The 27,873-nt window shown below is 49.8% G+C and overlaps 1 protein-coding gene across 2 annotated transcripts in view; it reads right to left on the minus strand.

The window, feature by feature from the left end:
- Positions 1-2,405: 2,405 nt before the first annotated feature.
- LOC137307458 (proteolipid protein DM alpha) overlaps positions 2,406-27,873 on the minus strand; it is a 38,081-nt gene continuing 12,613 nt past the window's right edge. Inside the window, exons 2-7 of one of the 2 annotated variants that reach the window (XM_067976815.1) lie at positions 18,776-18,962; positions 17,098-17,254; positions 12,163-12,331; positions 11,234-11,307; positions 10,356-10,421; positions 2,406-2,804 (exon numbers count right to left, since the gene is read on the minus strand). In XM_067976815.1, the coding sequence (XP_067832916.1) occupies positions 2,679-2,804; positions 10,356-10,421; positions 11,234-11,307; positions 12,163-12,331; positions 17,098-17,254; positions 18,776-18,962 (779 nt within the window). In that variant the 3' untranslated portion in view covers positions 2,406-2,678. Of the gene's footprint in view, positions 2,805-9,470; positions 9,962-10,355; positions 10,422-11,233; positions 11,308-12,162; positions 12,332-17,097; positions 17,255-18,775; positions 18,963-27,873 lie in introns of those variants that run through there. The other variant, XM_067976816.1, reaches the window with a different exon arrangement.

Genomic DNA, 27,873 nt, shown 5'->3' on the forward strand with positions numbered 1-27,873 from the left:
CATCTACAAGGCACAATTCAGGAGTGTGATGGAATACTCTCCACTTGCCTGGATGAGTGCAGCTCCGACAACACAAGAAGCTCGACACCATCCAGGACAAAGCAGCCTGCTTGATTGGCACCCCATCCACCACCCTAAACATTCACTCCCTTCACCATTGGCGCACAGTGGCTGCAGTGTGTACCATCCACAGGATGCACTGCAGTACCTCCCAAACCCGCGACCTCTACCACCTGGAAGGACAAGAGCAGCAGGCACATGGGAAAAAAACCAACCGCACGTTCCCCTCCAAGTCACACACCATCCTGATTTGGAAATATATCGCCGTTCCTTCATCGTCGCTGGGTCAAAATCCTGGAACTCCCTTCCTAACAGCACTGTGGGAGAACCTTCACCACACGGACTGTAGCGGTTCAAGAAGGCGGCTCACCACCACCTTCTCAAGGGCAATTAGGGAAGGGTGATAAATGCCGGCCTCGCCAGCGACGCCCACATCCCATGAACAAATAAAAAAAACCATGATCAGTTTTTAAGGGCCCACATTCCTCTTTTCCCTAATGTAATTGTAATAATATTGTGTGTTGATTTTGATATCCCTTTCAAGTTTCTTTTCATACTACTTTTCGTAGCTCTTACTATCTGTTTTGTCACCCTTTGCTGTACTTTGTATCTCTCCCAGTCACCAGGATCGGAGCTATTTTTCACATTTTTCTTTTAGTTTTATGTTTTTCCTTACCTCTTTTGTCGTCCACGGCTGCTTTTTTTGGCAAGTTCAGCTCTTGCCCCTAGGGGTATAAAGTGGTTCTGGATCACGTTAAATTCTTCTTTTGAACACCTCCCAACTTTCCTTTAACTCCACTCACTTCCTCCAGAGGAAAGGTATCGCTTTGGGAACCCACATGGGTCCAAACTAACGCTGCCCATTTGTCGGACGTGTCAAGCATTCTTTATTCCAGCCTGACTCAGCCCGAGAGAGCAGATGAAACTAACTTTGTTGAGTTGTGTCATGACTTTAGCCTGCAGGCTCTTTGAATAAAGATTTGTTTGTATCTCCCTCTCATATTCCTGTCTTTCATTCTCAATCCTCTTTCATCCCCCGCAATTAATGATCTGTGTCATGCACCTTTTTTAATGCATTTGAATAATCTGGAGAATGCACCTCATGCAGTTTTTTTGTAAGACTAAAAGAAACAATTAATACTCAACATCTTTCTTCCAAAACCTACACCCTCAATGCTCACACCCTCTACCCCTCACAGCATAGTGGCAGTAGCTGGATGGTGGGTCATGGGGTCAGGTCAGGCAGGTGGGGTTCACCTCTGGTAAAAGGGAAGGGTTCAGACTGCTTATGGGATTGACCCCAGAACCCAAGAAACTATTGCGACAGGCCCGAATTTGTATCACAGCATTCTCGCTCAAACCTCCCCCGCAAACACCCCTTCCCTGCTTTTATCTGAATTATGCCCCTCTTGACTGTTCCCCTTTTACTTCTCCTGTTTGTCTCCTTTTGATTTTACTTCTCTCCAGTGTTCCCAGTTACATTTCTATCTCTCTCGTGCCTTCTTTCACTTCTATATCCCCTGGGATCTCCTTTTTTAGTTTGATTGGTCCCCTTTAACACCTCTCGGCTGTTCTCCCACAGTGGAGTATTTGACTGGTAGTTCCTAGTTACCTTCTCTTCCAACACTGCGCTCTCCCACTGGAATCCCATCACCTCCTTTGCCGGATGACCGATGCTGGGTGTCTGCCTCTCGGTGTTTTGGGATTTATTTACAGGATGGTGAGAGTGACCCTAAGGGGGAGCTCCCCAAGAGTTATAGAATAGGTCCTGCTTTGGACTCTTTTAAAAAAAACATTTGTTATTAACCAATCTTGTGTTTCCAAAATACCCAAACTGACTATTGGATGAGTAGATATGGGCTGGACAGACGTGTCCACCATGGCTCAGTGGGCAGCATTCTCTCTCTCTCTCTCTCTCTCTCTCTCTCTCTCTCGTCTGAGTCAGACGGTCGTGGGTTCGAGTCCCACTCCAGAGACTTGAGCACAAAATCAGGCTGACTCTCCAGTGCAGTACTGAGGGAGGTGCCATTTTTTTGGATGAGATGTCAAACTGAGGCCCCATCTGCCCTCTCAGGCGGACGTCAAAGATTCCATGCCACTATTTCAAAGATGAGCAGGGGAGTTCTCCCCGGTGTCCTGGCCAATATTTATCCCTCAACCAACATCACAAACAGGTTATCTGGTCATTATCACATTGCTGTTTGTGGGTTCTTGCTGTGCACCAATTGTTTGCCGCTTTTCCTACATTACAACAGTGACTACACTTCAAAAAGTAGTTCATTGGCTATAAAGTGTTTTGGGATGTCCTGAGGTCATGTAAAGTGCTGTAGAAATGCAAATCTTTCTTTATTTTCTTCCAAAGATACAATATTTTAATCTGCATCAGGCAGTTGAGAGGCCTCCATTGGTGGACAGGTTATTTTAATTTCTACACAATAACAGCCAGGCTTGGGCCAAAGCTTGCTCAGGGAGACTAATCCTCACCTCGAGTTCAGAGGTGAAGTTCTCTGTTCATTAAGGTTCAGAATGCCAATGTTGAACAGCAGTAGACTAGAATCCTGACTGGAGCACGTTGTCTTAAACCCAACGTGTGAGAAATCGAACGTCCCGGCCCGTTTTCAGTGGCGAGTCTCCAGCTGACGCAGCTCCTGGCTCTCCTTCGCCCGTAACTCCTCGCACAGTTTGGTTTCGGTAGCTTCCTTAGCGTACGCCCGGTTGGCCGACAGACAGAGCAGGAAGTTGATCTATAAAGAGAGGTGTGGAGATAGTGGGGGAGGGGGGGGGAAATGGGAGACAGACGATGCTCACAGGGACAGACAGACAGACAGATACAAACACGCACACGTGTAACCAGACTTCAGGCCCACACCTGCCTCTGCTCCAGGGGCTGAAGACATTGCTGCACACTCCGTGAATTCGGGATACTGAGTTATGCGGGCGACTTTTTGCGCTCAGCGAAACTTTGGTAATCTTTTACCAATTTTGGCATCAAGGACAGGCCAGGTGCAGAGTGCAGCTCCCTCCCCTCGGCCCCATCAACATGCCTGAGGAGAGTCAGTACCAATGGGGACTGTTCTCACTATAGTCCAGCCTGGCAGGGCCCAGTGAAGAGACAGCTTTGTGCTGTCACTTACTCCCACTATAAACTGGGTCAAGGCTGCCTAACCACACCTAGCCCAGACTGACATTCCCTCTTGCTTGTTCTCAATGAGGTGAGTTTAAAGAAACACGAGCAATTGTGTTTGATCTATTGGGGCAGTGAGTTACACTGGAGATGGATGTGAAAGTGCCTCTTTAACACACACCACCAGGCCTTGTATCTGTTAATAACAACAAGCTGCCCAGCCAAGTACCAAGTACAGTGTGACTTGCCTCTGTCACTTGTGATGAGATACCAGGTGGGAAGTGACTAGAAAAGAGGTGGGGAAAAACCGATCCGAATCAGCTTCACTGTCCCATCAAACACTCCCAGGGCAGGTACAGGGTTAGATACAGAGTAAAGCTCCCTCTACACTGTCCCATCAAACACTCCCAGGGCAGGTACAGGGTTAGATACAGAGTAAAGCTCCCTCTACACTGTCCCATCAAACACTCCCAGGGCAGGTACAGGGTTAGATACAGAGTAAAGCTCCCTCTACACTGTCCCATCAAACACTCCCAGGGCAGGTACAGCACGGGTTAGATACAGAGTAAAGCTCCCTCTACACTGTCCCATCAAACACTCCCAGGGCAGGTACAGCACGGGTTAGATACAGAGTAAAGCTCCCTCTACACTGTCCCATCAAACACTCCCAGGGCAGGTACAGCACGGGTTAGATACAGAGTAAAGCTCCGTCTACACTGTCCCATCAAACACTCCCAGGGCAGGTACAGCACGGGTTAGATACAGAGTAAAGCTCCCTCTACACTGTCCCGTCAAACACTCCCAGGGCAGGTACAGGGTTAGATACAGAGTAAAGCTCCCTCTACACTGTCCCATCAAACACTCCCAGGGCAGGTACAGGGTTAGATACAGAGTAAAGCTCCCTCTACACTGTCCCATCAAACACTCCCAGGGCAGGTACAGGGTTAGATACAGAGTAAAGCTCCCTCTACACTGTCCCATCAAACACTCCCAGGGCAGGTACAGGGTTAGATACAGAGTAAAGCTCCCTCTACACTGTCCCATCAAACACTCCCAGGGCAGGTACAGGGTTAGATACAGAGTAAAGCTCCCTCTACACTGTCCCATCAAACACTCCCAGCACAGGTACAGCACGGGTTAGATACAGAGTAAAGCTCCCTCTACACTGTCCCATCAAACACTCCCAGGGCAGGTACAGGGTTAGATACAGAGTAAAGCTCCCTCTACACTGTCCCATCAAACACTCCCAGCACAGGTACAGCACGGGTTAGATACAGAGTAAAGCTCCCTCTACACTGTCCTGTAATACTAGATTTCACCCTCTCCAGGGCAGACTGCACCATCCCTTCAGTGAGTTACCATTAATTACTGGTGGACAAGGCCTTGGTCAGACCTCAGTTGATTTCCTCATATGGTGGGTGATAGTGAGGCTTTGGAAAGGGTGCAGAGGAGGTTCACTGGACTAATTCCCAGTTTAAAGCATCTTAGTTATCAAGATAGGCTAAAGGAGGTGGGACTCTACACTTTAGAGAAGTGTAGACGCAGGGGTGATCTGATTGTGGTTTGTAAGATGATGAAAGGAATAGATTGTGTTTCAGTTGACAACTTGTTCCAAATAAATCCTTGAGGGGGGATGCGGGTGATAATTTTAAGTTGTACGAGGCCAGATCGAGGTTCGATGTCAGGAGGCGGTTCTTTTCCCCCCGGAGAATAGTGGGCCTCTGGAACAGGCTGCTGTCTTGAGCGGGTGGACGGTGATTCGCTGAATTCCTTCAAGCGAGAGTCGGATCTGTTTCTGTCTGGGGTGGAGATCACCTCGTGCAAAAGGACGATAATGCAGAGAATTATCAGGGCAGAGTGATCTCCTGGACTAGTTTCGATCGTCTAAGGGGGTCGGGGAACTATTTCCCCAAAGTGGCTTTGGTTTATAATCTGGTTTCTCACCTCTCCCAGGAGATCCCATGGTTTTGGGTGGGGTGGGGAGTGTATATATTGTGATACACAAGGTATGCCAATTGTGTGGGATAGGCCCGATAGACCAGAGGGTCTTTTCCCGTCTGTCATTGTTCGGATGAATCAAAGTTCCTCCCATCTCTGATCTCCCTTCTGTAAATCACTTCCCCGCCTTCGGTTCCCCCTCTTCCTCTGCTCACCGTGGGTCTCCTGATTCTTGGAATTTGTCGCACAACAGCTACTGGTGTGAAACCATGAGAAAAATACTCAACTACAGGGACCCGGCCTTGATACGGTCAATACGGGGACCCGGCCTTTACACGGTCAATACGGGGACCCGGCCTTTACACGGTCAATACGGGGACCCGGCCTTTACACGGTCAATACGGGGACCCGGCCTTTACACGGTCAATACCCGGACCCGGCCTTTACACGGTCAATACGGGGACCCGGCCTTTACACGGTCAATACGGGGACCCGGCCTTTACACGGTCAATACGGGGACCCGGCCTTTACACGGTCAATACGGGGACCCGGCCTTTACACGGTCAATACCCGGACCCGGCCTTTACACGGTCAATACGGGGACCCGGCCTTTACACGGTCAATACGGGGACCCGGCCTTTACATGGTCAATACGGGGACCCGACCTTCATACGGTCAATACGGGGACCCGACCTTTACACGGTCAATACGGGGACCCGGCCTTTACACGGTCAATACGGGGACCCGACCTTTACACGGTCAATACCGGGACCCGGCCTTTACACGGTCAATACGGGGACCCGACCTTCATACGGTCAATACGGGGACCCGGCCTTTACACGGTCAATACGGGGACCCGACCTTTACACGGTCAATACGGGGACCCGGCCTTTACACGGTCAATACGGGGACCCGACCTTTACACGGTCAATACGGGGACCCGGCCTTTACACGGTCAATACGGGGACCCGGCCTTTACACGGTCAATACGGGGACCCGGCCTTTACACGGTCAATACCGGGACCCAGCCTTTACACGGTCAATACCGGGACCCGGCCTTTACACGGTCAATACGGGGACCCGGCCTTTACACGGTCAATACAGGGACCCGGCCTTCACACGGTCAATACGGGGACCCGACCTTCATACGGTCAATACGGAGACCCGACCTTCATACGGTCAATACGGGGACCCGACCTTCATACGGTCAATACGGGGACCCGGCCTTTACACGGTCAATACGGGGACCCGGCCTTCACACGGCCAATACGGGGACCCGGCCTTTACACGGTCAATACGGGGACCCGGCCTTTACACGGCCAATACGGGGACCCGGCCTTCACACGGCCAATACGGGGACCCGGCCTTTACACGGTCAATACGGGGACCCGGCCTTTACACGGTCAATACGGGGACCCGGCCTTTACACGGTCAATACGGGGACCCGACCTTCATACGGTCAATACGGGGACCCGGCCTTTACACGGTCAATACGGGGACCCGGCCTTTACACGGTCAATACGGAGACCCGACCTTCACACGGTCAATACGGGGACCCGACCTTCATACGGTCAATACGGGGACCCGGCCTTTACACGGTCAATACGGGGACCCGGCCTTTACACGGTCAATACGGGGACCCAGCCTTTACACGGTCAATACGGGGACCCGACCTTTACACGGTCAATACGGGGACCCGACCTTCACACGGTCAATACGGGGACCCGACCTTCACACGGTCAATACGGGGACCCGACCTTCACACGGTCAATACGGGGACCCGACCTTCATACGGTCAATACGGGGACCCGGCCTTCATACGGTCAATACCGGGACCCGGCCTTTACACGGTCAATACGGGGACCCGGCCTTTACACGGTCAATACGGGGACCCGGCCTTTACACGGTCAATACGGGGACCCGGCCTTCATACGGTCAATACGGGGACCCGGCCTTTACACGGTCAATACGGGGACCCGGCCTTTACACGGTCAATACGGGGACCCGGCCTTTACACGGTCAATACGGGGACCCGGCCTTTACACGGTCAATACCGGGACCCGGCCTTTACACGGTCAATACGGGGACCCGACCTTTACACGGTCAATACGGGGACCCGGCCTTTACACGGTCAATACCCGGACCCGGCCTTTACACGGTCAATACGGGGACCCGACCTTTACACGGTCAATACGGGGACCCGGCCTTTACACGGTCAATACCGGGACCCGGCCTTTACACGGTCAATACCGGGACCCGGCCTTTACACGGTCAATACGGGGACCCGGCCTTCACACGGTCAATACCGGGACCCGGCCTTTACACGGTCAATACGGGGACCCGGCCTTTACACGGTCAATACGGGGACCCGACCTTCACACGGTCAATACGGGGACCCGGCCTTTACACGGTCAATACGGGGACCCGACCTTCACACGGTCAATACGGGGACCCGACCTTCACACGGTCAATACGGGGACCCGGCCTTCACACGGTCAATACGGGGACCCGGCCTTTACACGGTCAATACGGGGACCCGACCTTCACACGGTCAATACGGGGACCCGACCTTCACACGGTCAATACGGGGACCCGACCTTCACACGGTCAATACGGGGACCCGGCCTTTACACGGTCAATACGGGGACCCGGCCTTTACACGGTCAATACCGGGACCCGGCCTTTACACGGTCAATACGGGGACCCGGCCTTTACACGGTCAATACCGGGACCCGACCTTGATACGGTCAATACGGGGACCCGGCCTTTACACGGTCAATACGGGGACCCGGCCTTTACACGGTCAATACGGGGACCCGACCTTCACACGGTCAATACGGGGACCCGGCCTTTACACGGTCAATACGGGGACCCGGCCTTTACACGGTCAATACGGGGACCCGGCCTTTACACGGTCAATACGGGGACCCGGCCTTTACACGGTCAATACAGGGACCCGGCCTTCACACGGTCAATACGGGGACCCGACCTTCACACGGTCAATACGGGGACCCGACCTTTACACGGTCAATACGGGGACCCGGCCTTTACACGGTCAATACGGGGACCCGACCTTCACACGGTCAATACGGGGACCCGGCCTTTACACGGTCAATACCGGGACCCGGCCTTTACACGGTCAATACCGGGACCCGGCCTTTACACGGTCAATACCGGGACCCGGCCTTTACACGGTCAATACGGGGACCCGACCTTCACACGGTCAATACGGGGACCCGACCTTCACACGGTCAATACGGGGACCCGACCTTTACACGGTCAATACGGGGACCCGACCTTTACACGGTCAATACGGGGACCCGGCCTTTACACGGTCAATACGGGGACCCGACCTTCACACGGTCAATACGGGGACCCGGCCTTTACACGGTCAATACGGGGACCCGACCTTCATACGGTCAATACGGGGACCCGACCTTCATACGGTCAATACGGGGACCCGACCTTTACACGGTCAATACCGGGACCCGACCTTTACACGGTCAATACCGGGGACCCGACCTTCACACGGTCAATACGGGGACCCGACCTTTACACGGTCAATACGGGGACCCGGCCTTTACACGGTCAATACGGGGACCCGACCTTCACACGGTCAATACGGGGACCCGGCCTTTACACGGTCAATACGGGGACCCGACCTTCACACGGTCAATACGGGGACCCGACCTTCACACGGTCAATACGGGGACCCGACCTTCACACGGTCAATACGGGGACCCGACCTTTACACGGTCAATACGGGGACCCGGCCTTTACACGGTCAATACGGGGACCCGGCCTTTACACGGTCAATACCGGGACCCGGCCTTTACACGGTCAATACGGGGACCCGACCTTCACACGGTCAATACGGGGACCCGGCCTTTACACGGTCAATACGGGGACCCGGCCTTTACACGGTCAATACGGGGACCCGACCTTTACACGGTCAATACGGGGACCCGGCCTTTACACGGTCAATACGGGGACCCGGCCTTTACACGGTCAATACGGGGACCCGACCTTTACACGGTCAATATGGGGACCCGACCTTTACACGGTCAATACGGGGACCCGACCTTCACACGGTCAATACGGGGACATTTGTGACCATCGCGAGGTCAGGAATGACTCCAACCAGAGTTGGCAGTCCTCCATTCTCCCCTCCCCTCAGGATGAAGCTGTCCAGCTCCCTCGGCTCCAGTGTTGGTCAGTAATGGAGGATGTTCAGTGACTGCCTTCACTGTGGATGGTACCAATACCAGGACAGGAAGAGGAACCCACATCATCGTGACTAGTTCACAGACTCAAACCTTTTTATTTTCACAACTCTTAAGTTCACACGTGAAGCTGGTATAAGCCCAGAATGCACAAACTACATGGTAGATAAACAGAATCTACACTACTTGCAAAAGGAGATGTTTAAAAACAAACAATTTCAAGCCCTGAGATTCTAGATATATTTTCTCTGCTTGTAAAATGGGTTTGAATACACAAGCTTATTTAATACTAAAACCAGCAGTTAAAAAGTTCCCTTGCGTTACACCTATGTCTTTTGCACTACATTACAGTTTGTTTTGGTTTACGTGGAGGTTACGTGATGAGCTCAGGGTCGGTGTGTGGCGAGGGGCAGCTGTTACTGAGGATTCAGAGGGTGTGAGGAGCCACCTAACAGTCCGTGAAGATTCCCAGATTAAAGCTGTGCAAACGAGGCGGAGGAGAGAGGGGGAGAGGTGGGCGCAGTCTGTGCTTAAGTTAGAATTTCGTGCAGCAGTCATCCCGACTCAGAAACTTCAGAACAGCAAAGTTATAGGTGGAGGACATCATGTAGGTTAGCTGAGGTGGTGAGGGAGGTGAGGGGAGGTGAGGGGAGGGTGAAGAAAAAGAACATTACAGTTTGTACAGTATGTGAAAGCCAAATGTGATCATACAAAGACTATCAGCCACATTAACGGGGCCCATTCACCAGCTGTGCACCATCCTCCAGCTCAGAACAGGTTATCCAGCGTAGGTGATGAGCTCTGAACTCAGGCATGTATACATGTGTGTGCACAAATGGAAGTCTGCACGAATCTGCGAGAGCTTGTACACATGTCTGTCTGCGTGCACGTTACTGGTGTATTTTGTGCTCTATCCATCTTCCGTTGTGGTAGCTGAAAGTTTCTCTTATTTTCACACACACAGTAAATCACACTCACTACACCCCGTATATCTCCCCTTGTTGACTTACCAAAGCAATGACAGTAGCTGCAGCCCCCACAAACGTCGCAATGAACAAATGGTAGGTCGACTCCAACTGTACCCAAAACACGGAGAATTACTGGTCAAAGGAGTTCAACGTTAAACACAACACCAACCGAACAAAAGGGTCAGGCTGCAAGTCAGTTGATTATACAAAGGCTTCCCCGCCCCCCTCCCTTCAATTCAGGAGCATCTGGTACTGGCATGTGCCCTGGAGAGTAATTTTATCTGCTCTTTGAGTTATGCATTCTTGGGGTTCGACAGGCATTGGTCATTTCCTGGCAGCTGAGTCAAGTGGGAATCATTCACTTGTGAATTGTTCCCTCTACACTGTCCCATCAAACACTCCCAGATCAGGTACAGCACGGGTTAGATACAGAGTAAAGCTCCCTCTACACTGTCCCATCAAACACTCCCAGGGCAGGTACAGCACGGGGTTAGATACAGAGTAAAGCTCCCTCTACACTGTCCCATCAAACACTCCCAGATCAGGTACAGCACAGGTTAGATACAGAGTAAAGCTCCCTCTACACTGTCCCATCAAACACTCCCAGGGCAGGTACAGCACGGGTTAGATACAGAGTAAAGCTCCCTCTACACTGTCCCATCAAACACTCCCAGGGCAGGTACAGCACGGGTTAGATACAGAGTAATGATGACTCCCCTCATGCACCAGCATGACATTTCCACAGCCTTTGAGTTACAAGCCATTTTGAGGACTAGACTCAAACTCAAAGCCCAAATGGAAGTGAGTGAGTGAGGGGAAGGGTTTATTTTCTCTGCTGCAGGTTTGAGGCATCAGCTTATTGGGTGAATATGTGGAGAGTGGAAGAAGATGTGAACTGATCTGTTCGGATCAGCACCTACCTCCGAGGTGTTACAAGCAGCCGCTAAAGTCAGGCCGCAGATCTTCCCTGGACTGGCATTCCACGGCAGGATCCCTGAAACAACAAGAGGTAAGGAAATGGGGATGAGATCCAGAAAAAGGTACATTATATCCAATGCAATAAAGGTTTTAGGTTCTGATACAAGCTGGTTGTTGAGTTTCCTTCACACCTTTATTGGATGACTGCAGTACAAACCAGTTCACCATCAGAACCCAACTGAGCTCACCAACCAGAAAGTCACATGAACATTAGGAGCAGGAGGAGGCCATTCAGCCCCTCGCACCTGCTCTGCCATTCAATTAGATCTTGACTGGTCTGTATCTTGACTCCATCCACCCCGCTTTGCTCCATATCCCTTACCTAACAAAAATCTATCAATCTCACTGTTGTAATCTCCAATTGACTCCCAGCATCCAGAGTCTTTTAGGGGAAGATCTGGGTTCCAGATTCCACTACCCAATGAAAGGCCACTGCAATCTCAACCTCTAACACATTCTTTCCCAGGACCTTAATGTTACGCGACACCTCCCTCAATCGTTCCTTCCTCTTATAATCTTAAGGCTTTAAAACCAAAGCTCCTCATCCTCTGACTGCTACTTCTTGATTGACCAGGTGATCTTTTCTGCTGTGTTTAACGCTGCTGATGTCCAGCGCCATGGTCCCTGGCTCTTCCCCTTTGTGCTATCCTGCACTATACAATGTTAGCCATTCCCCCTGGGGGTGTCCTGTACTGTGGCATGTTGACCCTTGCCCCCAGGGTATCCTGTACTGAGAGACAGTGACCTTTTCCCCAAGGGTGTCCTGTACAGTGAGGCTTGTGCCCGTAGGGCACGTGTGCCCACAAGGAAAAAAGTCATAATATTATTTTAAGAAATGTTTTAAACTTTTAAAAGTGGCCCGATTCCATACCGTACTGCCTGGCATCCACACAGATATCATCGAAGCTTATGCCAGTATCGGGCACATTCTTGACCAGCTGGCAAGCGGACCACATAGTGTAGTAAATGTAGACCGGTAACGCAGAGATGGCGAAGACTCCCATCCAGGTCACGCCCAGGGCATAGGTCAGGAAGATGAACTACAAGAAGAGGAGAGGTCAGTGGGAAACATGGCTGAGATCAGCCCGACATGGGGAGAGAAACTGTGCTGGAAAAACGTTATCCCACCCAGGAAACCTCTCAATAATCCAACCGTGCAGAATGGAACTGGACAATCGCAATCACTACACAATTAGACCTTGAACTGGCATTAAAGTCGAAAATGGGTCAAAATGTACTTTAAATAAGTCAGTTATTGGGTGTAATCTTCACCCCTGCAGGACTCACCGTCAAACACGAGCTTGAAGCCAATTACAAGCTAGGCCAAGGTGTTCAGGTGCAATGGTTCAGTTTTTTCTTCATACTGCAAAAGGAGCTTTATCAAAGAGGTTTACTAAACAACACCCCACAGAACAAGTAGGGACAAAGGACCCATTAGATACATTGTACATAGGAATTGCTAGACGAGAAAGACCACGGTCCATCCTGGTAGTCACATGATACAACGATAATGGAGTTGTTGATTAATCACAGCAATCAATCTCCAACAGGCCCAGACATGAGTTGAGGAAAGCCCCCAGTGGGGGAGAGCACAACTTCAAATTCACCTTTTTACTCCCGAGCATGCTACACTGACCACATGTTATGTCTGAAATTACTCAGATACTGAGTCCCAAAATATTATTTTCGGAAAGAAATCTCTCTAATTTGCTCTTGAATGAATCGATACTAACTGATTCCACCATCTCCCCAGGGAGCCTGCTCCATAGATTGACCACTCCCTCACTGAAATATTGTTTCCACAGATTAGTTTTGAATTTTCCCCCTTCAAACACAGGCCGTGTCCTCGGGTTCTACTGTTCTGGACAGGGTGAAACAGCTGGTCACGGTCCACATTATCCAGTCCCTTTAGAATCCGATAAACAGCATCACATCACCTCTCAACCTCCTCTTTTCCAGTGAGAACATGCCCTTTATTGGGCCATTTCTAATCATTTTTATAATTTGTGGCTGGATCTGATGGGAGGAAACTTTGAATCCAGAGCATGGACTTCAGATACTAGGCCCAGGCAGGAATATCCATGGGTTACGCAGATAGTGGGGGGATGACGTAGCTTGAGGCTGGGCTCATATACAAGGCTACCCTGCACAGGGAAGGGCTCTATCAAAGAAGATTTAACTTTAAAACAATACCTTGACTTCCCCCAAAGGTTCAGTTGGTCGAGAGCAGAGAGAGGGAACGTTCCAAACCAGAAGTCCCAGTGGCCATCCTTAGTCTATGCTGAAGTAGTTGATATCAGCTGGGTCACTACATTGGCCTCAGTGCCCATCGAACCTCACTGACTCTTGTTTTGAGGAGGTGACATCCCAAGCAGACAGTGGGAAAACCATGTGATGTGATGTGCTAGGATGTGCTAGATTCCCAAAGGGCCTTTGATAAAGTTCCTTGTGAAAGGCTGCGAATTGATTTCAAGAGCAGTGGGAATTCAAGGTAAATTCTGGGTGGGGACAAAGAATTGTTTGAAAGGGGTACTTGTTAGGATGTGATGTCAGGGTGGTGGGAGCGGAGGGGTGGAGTGGAGTGGCCCCAGTATTTGATGCTGGGACCCCTAGCTGTTCCTAACTTTAGATATGCAAACCCAATACAAACTGGCCAAGATGGCATACAGTAGAGTCCCCACTATGCATAGTGGGCGTGTTGGTGTCGACATGATTTGTCCACTATAAATGATATAACCTGACAGCCGAGGTCCTGGGTGTGGCCAGCAACACACCAGGGGCAAGAAATTCAGCTGCACCGAAAGCACGGAGGGAATCTTCATCCAGTCTCTCCATTTACTGTCTACATAACTCGTGCCATTACTCAGTACCTCCCAGACTCTAACTTCTCTACAAGCCCTGGGACCATTAAAGAGGTGGTCAGACTGTGATGGGGGAGGATGGAAGGAGTCTGTAGGAGGGCGAGTTAGACGGGTCGGGTCCGCGCTCTCATCTTTGTCACTGGTAACAGAAAAGTGACGTGTTAATTTTAAAACGGGGCCAGAATGCGTTCCGTTCCAGGATGCTGTGAATGGGACTAAAGAACGAACAACTATGAACAGCAGCTTGAACTGCCCGAAATAGTCGGCACGCTTAATGCGGCTTAAGTGGTGCCTTTGCAATTGATGCCTATGGTAATGGAAAATGGTCAACACTATTTGCCTGATATAGACAGCTGTGCGGGTAAGTGGTGGGAAGAGTGGGGCTGTGGACATGGGTGAAGCAGCTGGGGAGATAGGGAAAATCTGAAATGAAGCAAATTAGTGGAAGATTGAAACTCAATACAGACAATTGAAAGCTCCCACAAATTGGCAGGATCAATGGATGTCCTTAAATGCTGTAGAAATAGCTACAGTGGAAAGAGATTGATAGCAGATTGGGGCCTTAACATGTTAGGTCATTGGGGCAGCAATAAGCAAATGGAACGGTGAGTGGATCAGTGAGTGCAAATCGGAGGACGTCATTGTAAAACTGTAGTATCCTGGTCAGATCACACCTTCACTCCAGCAACAACTTTGTATTTATATAGTAAAACATCCCAAGGTGCTTCACAAAAGCGTAATCAGACAAAAACTGACACCGAGCCAATGAAAGAGCTATTAGGACAGGTGACCAAAAGTTTGGTCAAAGAGGTAGGTTTTAAGGAGCATCTTAAAGGAAGAGAGAGAGGTAGAGAGGTTTAGGGAGAGAATTCCAGAACTTGGGGCCTCAGCAGTTGAAGGCATGGCCACCAATGGTGGAGCGATGGACCAGAGACCAGAGTTGGAGGAACGCAGAGATCTCTGAGGGTTGGAGGGCTGGAGGAGGTTACAGAGATAGGGAGGGGCGAGGGCCATGGAGGAATTTGAAAACAAGAATGAGAATTTTAAAATGGAGACGTTTGGCGACCGGGAGCCAATGTAGGTCAGCGGTGATGGGTGATGTTTTGGTAACCAGCACATTGGGGAAACATTCAGCTGATGGAGGTAGTGTAGAGCAGGGTCCTGATCCCTGGATGAATTACAGGTGAAGACTGGAGGATCTGCAGAACTTTAACCTAGAAACGAACCAACTGAGTGTGAACCTTATAGAAGTCTAAAGGGATATGAAATAATTTGATGAGGTTAATCTGGAGCACTACAAGGTGTGTCAGCATACTAGAACAAGAGGACACGAGTTAAAAGTGGGCAGATGTCAGGAAGAATTCTTCACACAGAGTGACCAACACTTGGAGTGGACTCTGTGCTGGTATTGGAGGCAAAAACCTCTAACTAATTGAAAGGAACAGTTAGATAATGTGAGGGGGACTATAGATGTCAGGAGTGACTCAGTGGGCAGCACTCTCTCCCGAGTCAGAAGATTGTGGGTTCAAGTCCCACTCCAGAGACTGGAGCACAAAGTTCTAGACTGACGCTTCAGTACAGTATTGAGGGAGTGCTGCACAGTTGAAGGTGCCGTCTTTCAGATGAGACGTTAAAACAAGGCCCCGTCTGCCCTCTCAGGTCGATGTAAAAGATCCCATGGCACTATTTGAAGGAGAGCAGGGGAGTTCTCCCCTGTGACCTGGCCAATATTTATTCCTCAACCAACATCACTAAAACAGATGACCTAGTCATTATCACATTGCTGTTTGTGGGATCTTGCTATGCGCAAATTGGCAGCAGCGTTTCCTACATTACAACAGTGACTACACTTCAAAAGTACTTAATTGGCTGTAAAGTGCTTTGGGACATCCTGAGGCCGTGAAAGGTGCCTTATAAATGAAAGTTGTTTCTTTCTATAAATTTCTTTTATTCTGGATGGATAAGATGGGCTGAATGGCTTCCCATTGGAATCTATCTTGTGAACCGTGGGAAGAGTAAAAACTAAATCAGCCAGGGTGCCCGGTCGGATCCAGAGATATTTGCAGGAGAGTGCAGCTGTGAGGGTGAGGTGAGAACAGCTTTGTGTTTACCTGTGATCCCCCCGGGTCCCAGTTGGTTCGCTCTCTAGGTCCCTCCCACCACCCCGAGCAAAAGTGGTTGGATTCACCCAATAGTGTCCCACCCTGAGCCGGTGGGGGAGGGGGGAATTATTGATCAGTGTCTAATTAGATTTGATATCATTATTTAAAAACAACACTGTGGTGGGACATGAGGTTAGGAAAGCAGATTGTGGAGTCATGACAAGTCTTGGAGAAAATTCACTGGAAAACATGACTTAAAAATAGAGCAACCGGAGAAAAACAGAACGTATTAAATTTCTACTTGCAATGTATCAATGATGTCACCATTGTAAGATTCCCCATCCCAACAATTCACTTACGATGCAAGATTCCCCATCCCAACAATTCACTTACGATGTAAGATTCCCCATCCCAACAATTCACTTACGATGTAAGATTCCCCCATCCCAACAATTCACTTACGATGTAAGATTCCCCCATCCCAACAATTCACTTACGATGTAAGATTCCCCCATCCCAACAATTCACTTACGATGTAAGATTCCCCCATCCCAACAATTCACTTACGATGTAAGATTCCCCCATCCCAACAATTCACTTACGATGTAAGATTCCCCCATCCCATCTATTCACTTACGATGTAAGATTCCCCCATCCCATCTATTCACTTACGATGTAAGATTCCCCCATCCCAACAATTGATTTACGATGCAAGATTCTCTCCCCCCACCCCCATGATTCGTTTATGTCGACACCCTATTGGGGCTCACAGTCCAGCTGCGAGCAGAGGTCAGGGTTCAGGGTCTGGACAGTTCCACGGGGTGCGGGTTTCGAGTGTCTTACCGTTGCGCTGACACACTTTCCACACATGGTGGTCCTGAATTCCCCGAAGAGGGCCTTGATAGCACTGGTGGTGTAGAATCCCTCCGCCAGCAGCAGCACCCCGTACAGGAAAAAGAAAGATGCAGTTCCGTAGATAACGTACTGGAACACCTGGATTCTGGGAGCAGGAGAGAGAACAGGCCATCCAAAGGATTAAAAACATCAACACTCACTCACACATTTCCCACAAGAGGGCGAATCACACGACACACGAGCAGAGATGGCTCGAAACATTCAACTCCTGCTTACAGAGCATTATCATCAAACACTCCCAGGGCAGGTACAGGGTTAGATACAGAGTAAAGGTCCCTCTACACTGTCCCATCAAACACTCCCAGGGCAGGTACAGCACGGGTTAGATACAGAGTAAAGCTCCCTCTACACTGTCCCATCAAACACTCCCAGGGCAGGTACAGCACAGGTTAGATACAGAGTAAAGCTCCCTCTACACTGTCCCATCAAACACTCCCAGGGCAGGTACAGCACGGGTTAGATACAGAGTAAAGCTCCCTCTACACTGTCCCATCAAACACTCCCAGGGCAGGTACAGCACGGGTTAGGTACAGAGATAGAGAAACTATATAAATGAGAGATGTGGAGCTACAGGCATAGAGAGGGGATCACAGGAACCAGGAGGAGGCCATTCAGCCCCTCAAGCCTGTTCTGTCACTCAACGAGATCTTGGCTTATCTGTGGAACTCCTTTTACCTGTCTTAGCTCCCTGGACCTTGATCCCTTTACCCAACAAACATTTATTGATCTCAGTTTTGAAAGCTCAAATTATCCCCCAGCATCCACAGCCTTTGGGAACCGAAACTTCCGGATTTCCACTCCCCTTTGTGTGAAAGTCCTTCCTGATGTCACTCCTGAACGGCCTGGCTCTAATTTTATGATTGTGTCCCTTTGTTCTTCATTCTCCTCTCAGGAGGAAATTCTCTCTCCATATCTATCCCATTGAATCCTTTTAATACTTTAAATTCCTCGATCAGATCACCCCTCAATCTCCCAAACTCAAGAGAATACAAGCCTGGTCTATGCAAACTGTCCTCATAATTTAACCCTCTAAGACCAGGTATCATTCTGGTGAATCTGTGCTGCACCCCCTCCAGGGCCAATATCTCCTTCCTGAGGTGCGGTGCCCAGAACTGAACCCAGTCTCCAGATGGGGTCTAACCAGAGCTCTGTACAACTGGAACATCACTTCCTCCCCTTTGTATTCCGGCCCCCTTGAGGTAAAGGCCAATATTCCATTAGCCTTTTTAATTGCTGTTTGTACCTGTCCACTGGCTTTTAATGATTTGTGAGCTTGGACTCCCAAATCTCTCTGCTCCCCCACTGTTCCGAGCTTTTCGCCATTTAGAAAAAAGTCTAATTTATCTGTCTTAGGTCCAAATTGGATGACCTCACACTTGCCCACATTGAACTCCATCTACCACAGTTTTGCCCAATCACTGAATCTAGAAATGTCTCTTTGCAACTTTCTGATCCCATCTACATTATTTACTGCACCACCCACAAACTAGGGGAAACCTAGGGCCCGATGTGGGGGGGGGGGGGGGGGAGGGGAAGAGACCAGGGGCGGAGGCAGCGAATCAGCGAGTGAGGCAGAGGCAGAAGAGAAAGACATAGGGATACTTACACATTCACCAGGAGAGCATAGTCCATAAAGTCATTGGAGAAGTAATCCTCGATGAGTTTCTCGGTCCCCGACAGGGCCTCATGGCCACAGCCACAGAAAAGGGCCACTCCCACAAAACACAGGATGGTGGCGATGAGAGAGGCATAGGGGACACCCCTGAGACATCTCACACAGCACTCAGAGCAGCCTATGGGGAAACAGAGCGAAGTGAGGGAGATATACATGAACCGACGTTCCCAACCTCTCGAACACTCCGCCCCTCCCCTCCCCTCAAACACCCCACCCCTTCCCCCAAATACCCTGCTACATCCTCGCTCTCCTCCCCCACCCCACCTCACACCCCTCACCCTCCCGCACACCCACCCACCCCTGTACAGTCAATGTAAATACCCATTAATACAACTACTCTGGAGGGCTGGTTCCTGTAATGGGAGACTTTAATTTTCATACAGACTGGGGGAAGGAGAACAGCTCGAGTCATAAGGGCAGCGAATTTCTTGAGTGTATTCGGGACAGTTTTCTGGAACAATATGTTCTTGAACCAACAGAACAGGCCATCTTAGATTTAATAATCAGTAATGAGCCTGAATTAGTCAACAATCTAACAGTAAGGGAGCACCTGGTGAACAGTGACCGTAATATGATCGATTCCAATATTAGGTTTGAGGGGGAGAAGGTGAATCATGAATCAAGGTTTTAAATTTCAGTTCGGCTGATGGAGGGATGAGGCAGGAATTGACCACAATAGACTGGGCAGAACTAGTAATGGATAAAACTACAGATGAACAGTGGGATACAAGACCTGTACATACCCCTAAAGGGTAAGAGCTCTATGTGTAAACAAACAACCAACCTTGGTCAACAAGGGAAGTGAGAGATAGTCTAAAACTAAAAGAAAGGGTTTTTATGAAAGTGAAGAACAGGAGAGATCCTGTGGGAAAGTGTGAGGTCATCCACTTTGGACCTAAGAAAGATCGATCAGAATAGCTCAGAACTATGGAGAGCAGAGAGATTTCGGGGACCATGGACAGAAATCACTAACAGCAAGCGGACAGGTACAAAAAAAATACTAAAAAAGGCTAATGGAATCTCGGGGGCCGGATTACAAATGGGAGGAAGTGATATTACAGTTGTACAGAATCTTGATCAGACCCCATCTGGAGACTGGGTTCAGTTCTGGGCACCGCACCTCAGGAAGGAGAGATTGGCCCTGGAGAGGGTGCAGCTCAGATTCACCAGAATGAGACCGGGACTGAAAGGGTTAAATGACAAGGACAGGTTGCACAGACTGGGCTTGTATTCCCTCGAGTTTAGGAGATTGAGGGGTGATCTAATTGAAGTGTTGAACATGATTAAAGAGAGAAACTATTTCCTCTGGTGGGAGAGTCCAGAACAAGGGGACACAACCTTAAAATTCGAGCTCGGCCGTTCAGGGTGATGTCAGGAATCACTTCTTAACACAAAGGGGAGTGGGAATCTGGAACTCTCTCCTCCAAAGAGGCCGTGGATCAATTGAAAATTTCAAAACTGAGATTGATATGTTTTTGTTGGGTAAGGGTATTATGGGATACAGAACCAAGGGCAATTAAATGGAGTTGAGATACAGATCAGCCATGATCTCACTGAATGGAGCAACAGGATCAAGGGGCTGAATGGCCACCTCCTGTTCACCCTCACCCACCCCAGTATAGTCAATGGAAACACCCAGAGATACAGGAACCTGCCCGCTCTCTGAGTCGTCCTCGTCCTCGTCCTCGTCCTCGTCCTCGTCCTCGTCCTCGTCCTCGTCCTCGTCCTCGTCCTCGTCCTCGTCCTCGTCCTCGTCCTCGTCCTCGTCCTCCTCCTCCTCCTCCTCCTCCTCCTCCTCCTCCTCCTCCGCCTCCTCCTCCTCCTCCTCCTCCTCCTCCTCCTCCTCCTCCTCCTCCTCCTCCTCCTCCTCCTCTCCCCCATTACCCCTGAACAGTTCAGGTTCCAGAATCAGGCCCAGGTGAATTTCCTTTTGCCCAAAACTAATTGTCCCCTCGGCCTGAACAGAGTGATGGGCTGAAGATCTCGATCGATCGATCGATCGAGCCCTGCTGGACACGGTGTGGGTGTGGGTGCTATCAGTGCCATCCATCTGCTGGATCTCACTGTCTAACCGTAATACGAGAGAGGGTTAGGAATGGTCCCAGTGCCTCTGGGGAAAGGGGTTGGGGTGGAGGGAGGAAAGAGAGAGAAAGAAAATTGGTGTGGGGGGTGGGGGGACTTCCTTGAGAATGACAAGAACTCACCCACTATTTGGCCTCCAATGTGAGCAGAACGTAGTCTGAAATACAGGGGGTGAGGACAATGAGGACAGGTTAATAAAGCAGAAGGAATGAATGAGAGTTGTTGGGTAGTGACCATGGGTTTACTGATCCACTGACGGTGAGACCCACTGTATGATAGGTGCCGAGACTGCCCGTCACAGGCTGCGTCAGCACCCGTCTGCACAACAGGTTCAGTTGCCAAGAAAACCAATGATTAGCGGGCTCCTACATCAAGAAAAAGTGTTTGCCAAACCTTTCCTGACACAACAGGATGTGAGTCACATCCAAACATTCACACAAGAGAAATTAATCCATTTGCCAGATAAGTTCTTTGTGGTGAGTGCCCCTCTGGGTCTAGAGGACGACAATAACTTGCATTTATATAGCGCCTTTAACTAGTAAAACATCCCAAGGAGCTTCACAGGAGCAATTATCAAAATTTAACACCGAGCCACACACGGAAATATCAGGACAGTTGTCCAAAAGGTGGGTTTTAAGGAGTGCCTTTAAAGAGGAGAGAGAGGTAGAAAGACAGAGAGGTTTAGGGAGGGAATTCCAGAGCTTAGGACCTAGGTAGCTGAAGGCACGGCCACCAATGGTGAAGCGATGAAAATAGGAGATGCACAAGAGGCCAGAATTGGAGGAGCACAGAGATCTCCGAGGGTTCAGAGGGATCAGGCTCAGAGAAAACAGGTTCATAGAGGACCTGTTACAGCACAGACAGTCGGTCAAAGCCTCACAGTGTCCAACGATTGACTTACTGAAGGGACTTCACTTGGATCTCAGTAACCTGATGGTGAACACCAGGTGGAGCTATTAGAAAGTAGCCTTCAAATTATAAATGTGGGAAATACAGTGATAGGCTGGAAAAAGTCGAGAGAGAATACCAGGGCACTGACACCAGGGTAATATATCCAAGTTTACTGATGATACAAAGCTAGGTGGGAAAGTAAGCTGTGAGGAGGACACAGACTCTGCAAAGGGATATAGACAGGTTAAGTGAGTGGGCAAGAAGGTGGCAGATGGAGTATAATGTGGGGAATTGTGAGGTTATTCACTTTGGTAGGAAGAATAGAAAAACAGAATATTTTTTAAATGGTGAGAAACATTGTGTTCAGAGAGACTTGGGTGTCCTCGTACAAGAAACACAAAAAGTTAGCCTACAAGTACTGCAAGCAATTAGGAATAGTTAAGGGGGAACCAGTATTTGGATTTTCAGAAGGTTTTCGATAAGGTCCCACACAGGAGGTTGGTGAACAAAGTTAGTGCACATGGAATTGGGAGTAATATACTGGCATGGATTGAGAATTGGTTAACAGACAGAAAACAGAGAGTAGGAATAAACGGGTCTTTTTCAGATTGGCAGGCAGTGACTAGTGGGGTACCGCAGGGATCGGTGCTTGGGCCCCAGCTATTCACAATATATATCAATGATTTGGATGAAGGGACCAAATGTAATATTTCCAAGTTTGCTGATGACACAAAACTAGGTGGGAATATGAGTTGTGAGGAGGATGCAAAGAGGCTTCAAGGGGATATGGACAGGCTAAGTGAGTGGGCAAGAACATGGCAGATGGAATATAATGTGGAAAAATGTGAAGTTATCCACTTTGGTAGGAAAAACAGAAATGCAGAGTATTTTTAAATGGTGAGAGATTGGGAAATGTTGATGTTCAAAGGGACCTGGGTGTCCTTGTACATGAGTCACTGAAAGCAAACATGCAGGTGCAGCAAGCAATTAGGAAGGCAAATGGTATGTTGGCCTTTATTACAAGAGGATTTGAGTACAGGAGTAAAGATGTCTTACTGCAATTATGTAGGGCCTTGGTGAGACCGCACCTGGAGTATTGTGTACAATTTTGGTCTCTTTACCTAAGAAAGGATATATTTGCCATAGAGGGAGTGCAACAAAGGTTCACCAGACTGATTCCTGGGATGGCGGGATTGTCGTATGAGGAGAGATTGAGTACACTAGGCCTGTATTCTCTAGAGTTTAGAAGAATGAGAGGTGATCTCATTGAAACATAAAAAATTCTTACAGGGCTCGACATGGTAGATGCAGGGAGAATGTTTCCCCTGACTGGGGAGTCTAGAACCAGGGGTCAGAGTCTCAGAATAAGGGGTCAGCCATTTAGGACTGAGATGAGGAGAAATTTCTTCACTCAGAGGGTGGTGAATCTTTGGAATTCTCTACCCCAGAGGCTGTGGAGGCTCAGTCATTGAGTACAATCAAAACAGAGATCGATAGATTTCTAGATATTAAAGTCATCGAGGGGTATGGGGATGGTGCAGGAAAATGGCGGGAGGTAGAAGATCAGCCATGATCTTGTTGAACGGCGGAGCAGGCTCGAGGGGCCGGATGGGCTACTCCTGCTCCTATTTCTTATGTTCTTATGACCTACACCTCCATCCTGGGCACCAGACCCCGGGCCTACACCCAGCTCATGGGACCTGGGCCTACACCCGCTTGCAGGCACCAGGCCCTGGCATGTTGGGTTGTACAGTACTTACCGTGCAATAGATTTAAATACACTTTGGATGAGGAGAGGCAAAAGCTGGAGGTGCAAATTTGAACATCATTTAACCTCACAGAAGAGAGCTAGCATTTCTACAGCACGCTCAGGACGTCCCAAAACTCTTCACATCCAATGAAATACTTTTGAAGTGTAGTCACTGTTGTAATGAAGGGAAAGCAGCAGACAATTTGCGCACAGCAAGATCCCACAAACAGCAATGAGATAATGACCAGATCATCTGTTTTTCGTGATGTTGTTTGAGGGATAAATATTGACCAGGACATGCCAATAGGACCGTGGGATCTTTTATGTCCACCTGAGAGGGCAGACGGGGCCTCGGTTTAATGTCTCATCCAACGCACGGCACCTTTGACAGTGCAGCACTCCCTCAGTACCGCACTGGGAGTGCATGATGTGCTCAAGCCTCTGGAGTGGAACTTGAACCCACAATCTATTGTCTCAGAGGCGAGAGACAGCACTACCACCGAGTCGGGGCTGATACCAGTTAAAAATGTTAATACATGAATGACTGATTAATACCAGAATTCAAGCACCAGAACAGTTGGCTCTCTCTCTCTTCAAACTGGTCACAGACGGTGTACAACGAGCAAAGATAAAGGACAGGGTCAAAGTGCATGAAGAAACAAAGTACGACCCCCGAATCGTTAGCGCGGACCGAGGGAGGCCCCCGAATCGTTTAGCGCGGACCGAGGGAGGCCCCCGAATCGTTAGCGCGGACCGAGGGAGGCCCCCGAATCGAGTTAGCGCGGACCGAGGGAGGCCCCCCGAATCGTTAGCGCGGACCGAGGGAGGCCCCCGAATCGTTAGCGCGGACCCGAGGGAGGCCCCCGAATCGTTAGCGCGGACCGAGGGAGGCCCCCGAATCGTTAGCGCGGACCGAGGGAGGCCCCCGAATCGTTAGCGCGGACCGAGGGAGGCACATGAAAGATGAAACTGCCCAGCAGATGGATATTCAGTGAATTACAACGGAATAGTGAGTTGCATCTCCAATTTTGCAGACGACACTAAATTAGGAAGGACAGTAAGTTGTGCAGGAGATGAGGAAGTTACAAAGGAACAGCAACAGATTCAGTGAGTGGGCAAAACTGTGGCAAATGGATTTCAATGTGGGGAAGTGTGAGGTCGTCCACTCTGAATCTAAGAAAGACAAATCAAAGTATTTTCTTCATGGAGAGAGACCAGGAGCTGTGGAGGAGCAGAGGGATTTGGGTGTTCAGGTACACAAAATCACAAAGCTAGGGCACAGATACAAAAGGCCAATGGGATGTTGGCCTTTATCTCCATGGGGCCGGATTACAAAGGGGAGGAAGTGATGTTCCAGCTGTACAGAGCTCTGGTCAGACCACATCTGGAGACTGGGTTCAGTTCTGGGCACCGCACCTCAGGAAGGAGATATTGGTCCTGGAGGGGGTGCAGCTCAGATTCACCAGAATGAGACCAGGGCTAAAGGGTTAAATTATGAGGACAGGTTGCACAGACTAGTCTTGTATTTCCTCGAGTTTAGAAGATTGAGGGACAATCTAATCGAGGTGTTTAAAATGATAAAAGGATTCGATAGGGTAGATATGGAGAAACTATTTCCTCTGGTGGGGAAATCCAGAACAAGGGGACACAATCTTAAAATTACAGCCAGGCCATTCAGGAGTGAAATCAGGAAGCACTTTTTCTCCCAAAGGGGAGTGGAAATCTGGAACTCAATCTAAATGTTCAAGACTGTAATTGATAGATATTTGTTAGGTAAGGTTACCAAGGAACATGGATCAACAGTGGGACAGGGAGTTGAGGTACAGTTCAGCCATGATCTAATTGAATGGTGGAACAGACTTGAGGGGCTGAATGGCCTCCTCCTGTTCCTGTTCATATGATAGGACTGCTAAGTGTAGAAAGATGAATCGATTTGCAAGAATGCTTTGTCGAAGTCTAGGCCCAACAGGTATTTGAGGGTAGTAGAAATCTGGAACTCTCTCTCCCAAAAGGCTGTGGGTGCTGGGTGACAAATGGATCTTTCAAGACCGAGATCGATAGATTTTTATTGGGTAAGGGGATCAGACGATATGGGGCTAAGATGGGAAATGGAGGGGAGGCACAGATCAGCTATGATCTAATTACATGGTGGAGCAGGCTCGAGGGGCTGAATGGCCTCCTCCCATTGCCATGTCCCAGTCAGGCCCAACTTAAAGAAAGTGCAGAGCATTGAAGAACACCCTACTATGGGAGGAGAGCTTTAGTGGTTGTAGCCCACAGACAGCTGAAGAGGGCCGTGAAGTTAATCCCAGACTCTGTAATCACGGTCAGGTTCAAACAGGCAAACCAGCAGCTGGGAATCGAGCATGGATCAAATTGGGATGGAAGTGAATGTAAACAGACATTCATTGAGTAGAATCCATTACAAAAGGAAGCAGAGAGCCACACTTCACAGTGTTGTACTTCAACCCTGCACTGAAATGGGAGATACAAAGGGCCTTTCATTGGGCCCAAGCCCAGGCCTGGGGCTGGGGGCAGCAGCTGTTACTGGCCAGGGAGATCCATGGAAAGACTGTCCCTCTCCCCAATAAAGTCAACTGCAAATTAATTAACCTTCTCCTCAGTGACATCTTTTCATCACTTCAAACAACAGCTCGGTGACTCCAAAATGTCCCTGCTTGTACCCAGTCCCCAGTCCAGGATCGAGAGAGTCAGGCCCACATCATCCTGCAGCACACAAATGATTGATGGTTTCAGGATATTTAACAGCATTTCTCAATTTCCACCCCTGGGGAAAGGGTTGGAAAAGTCATCTAATGTTCTATAATAGGAGATAGACAGGTGGGGGGTGGGGAGAGAGAGACCATGATTGAATAATCAGACAGGGGCTCGGATAAAAAGAACTTGCATTTCTACAGCACCTTTCACGACCTCAGGACATTCTAAAGCACTTTACAGCCAATGAAGTATTGCTGAAATGTAGTCACTGTTGTAATGTAGGAAACATGGAGAGGCACAGCAGGGGGGGGGGGGCGGAGAAAGTGTCCTGGATTGAATAATCCTCCCACCGAACTCTACAGCAGAATTGACTGACATATTCCCCGCCTTGGAGTCCAATACCAGGGTCACGGATTAAGTAGAGTTTAGGGAATGGTTACACGTATACTGGACAAACTGAGTACAGCATTCATCATGTGCGAGTCTAAACAGTGTGTCAGCAGGCTATTCAACCACAGGGACTGTCACCTGATATTGTCCTCTCACAGGGGTGTCTGTGAGAGCAGCGATCACTGAACAGTGACCAGGAGCTGGTTTCCACCCACCCCGTCCAAGGATAACTGCAGGTTGGGTCCCACTGCCCCCGGCAATCAGTTAACTCATCGTGGACCGAGGATGGGGTCTGAGACCCTCAGCGAGCCATACTCACAGAGGGAATCTGGCCAGCCACGTCCCACCTCCGCCCGGGCTCTCCCGGTCCCACCTCTGCTCGAGTTCTCACTCACTCTCCCAGTCCCACCTCCGCTCGAGTTCTCACTCACTCTCCCAGTCCCACCTCCGCTCGAGTTCTCCCTCGCTCTCCCGGTCCCACCTCTGCTCGAGTTCTCCCTCGCTCTCCCGGTCCCACCTCTGCTCGAGTTCTCCCTCGCTCTCCCGGTCCCACCTCTGCTCGAGTTCTCACTCTCCTGGCTATGCAAAAGCTGCTCCTAATTGCACTACAAACCGGTCTTCCCATCAGCCGTTGTTCAGTGGGTAGCACTCTCACCTCTGGGTCAGGAGGGTGGGGGTCCAAGTCCCACTCCAGAGACTTGAGCACAAAATCTAGGCTGACAGTTCAGTGCAGTACTGAGGGAGTGCTGCACTGTCGGAGGGTCAGTACTGAGGGAGCGCTGCACTGTCGGAGGGTCAGTACTGAGGGAGCGCTGCACTGTCGGAGGGTCAGTACTGAGGGAGCGCTGCACTGTCGGAGGGTCAGTACTGAGGGAGCGCTGCACTGTCGGAGGGTCAGTACTGAGGGAGCGCTGCACTGTCGGAGGGTCAGTACTGAGGGAGCGCTGCACTGTCGGAGGGTCAGTACTGAGGGAGCGCTGCACTGTCGGAGGGTCAGTACTGAGGGAGCGCTGCACTGTCGGAGGGTCAGTACTGAGGGAGCGCTGCACTGTCGGAGGGTCAGTACTGAGGGAGCGCTGCACTGTCGGAGGGTCAGTACTGAGGGAGCGCTGCACTGTCGGAGGGTCAGTACTGAGGGAGCGCTGCACTGTCGGAGGGTCAGTACTGAGGGAGCGCTGCACTGTCGGAGGGTCAGTAC

This window comes from Heptranchias perlo, assembly GCF_035084215.1.
Source record: "Heptranchias perlo isolate sHepPer1 chromosome 15 unlocalized genomic scaffold, sHepPer1.hap1 SUPER_15_unloc_1, whole genome shotgun sequence".
Lineage (NCBI taxonomy): Eukaryota > Metazoa > Chordata > Chondrichthyes > Hexanchiformes > Hexanchidae > Heptranchias > Heptranchias perlo.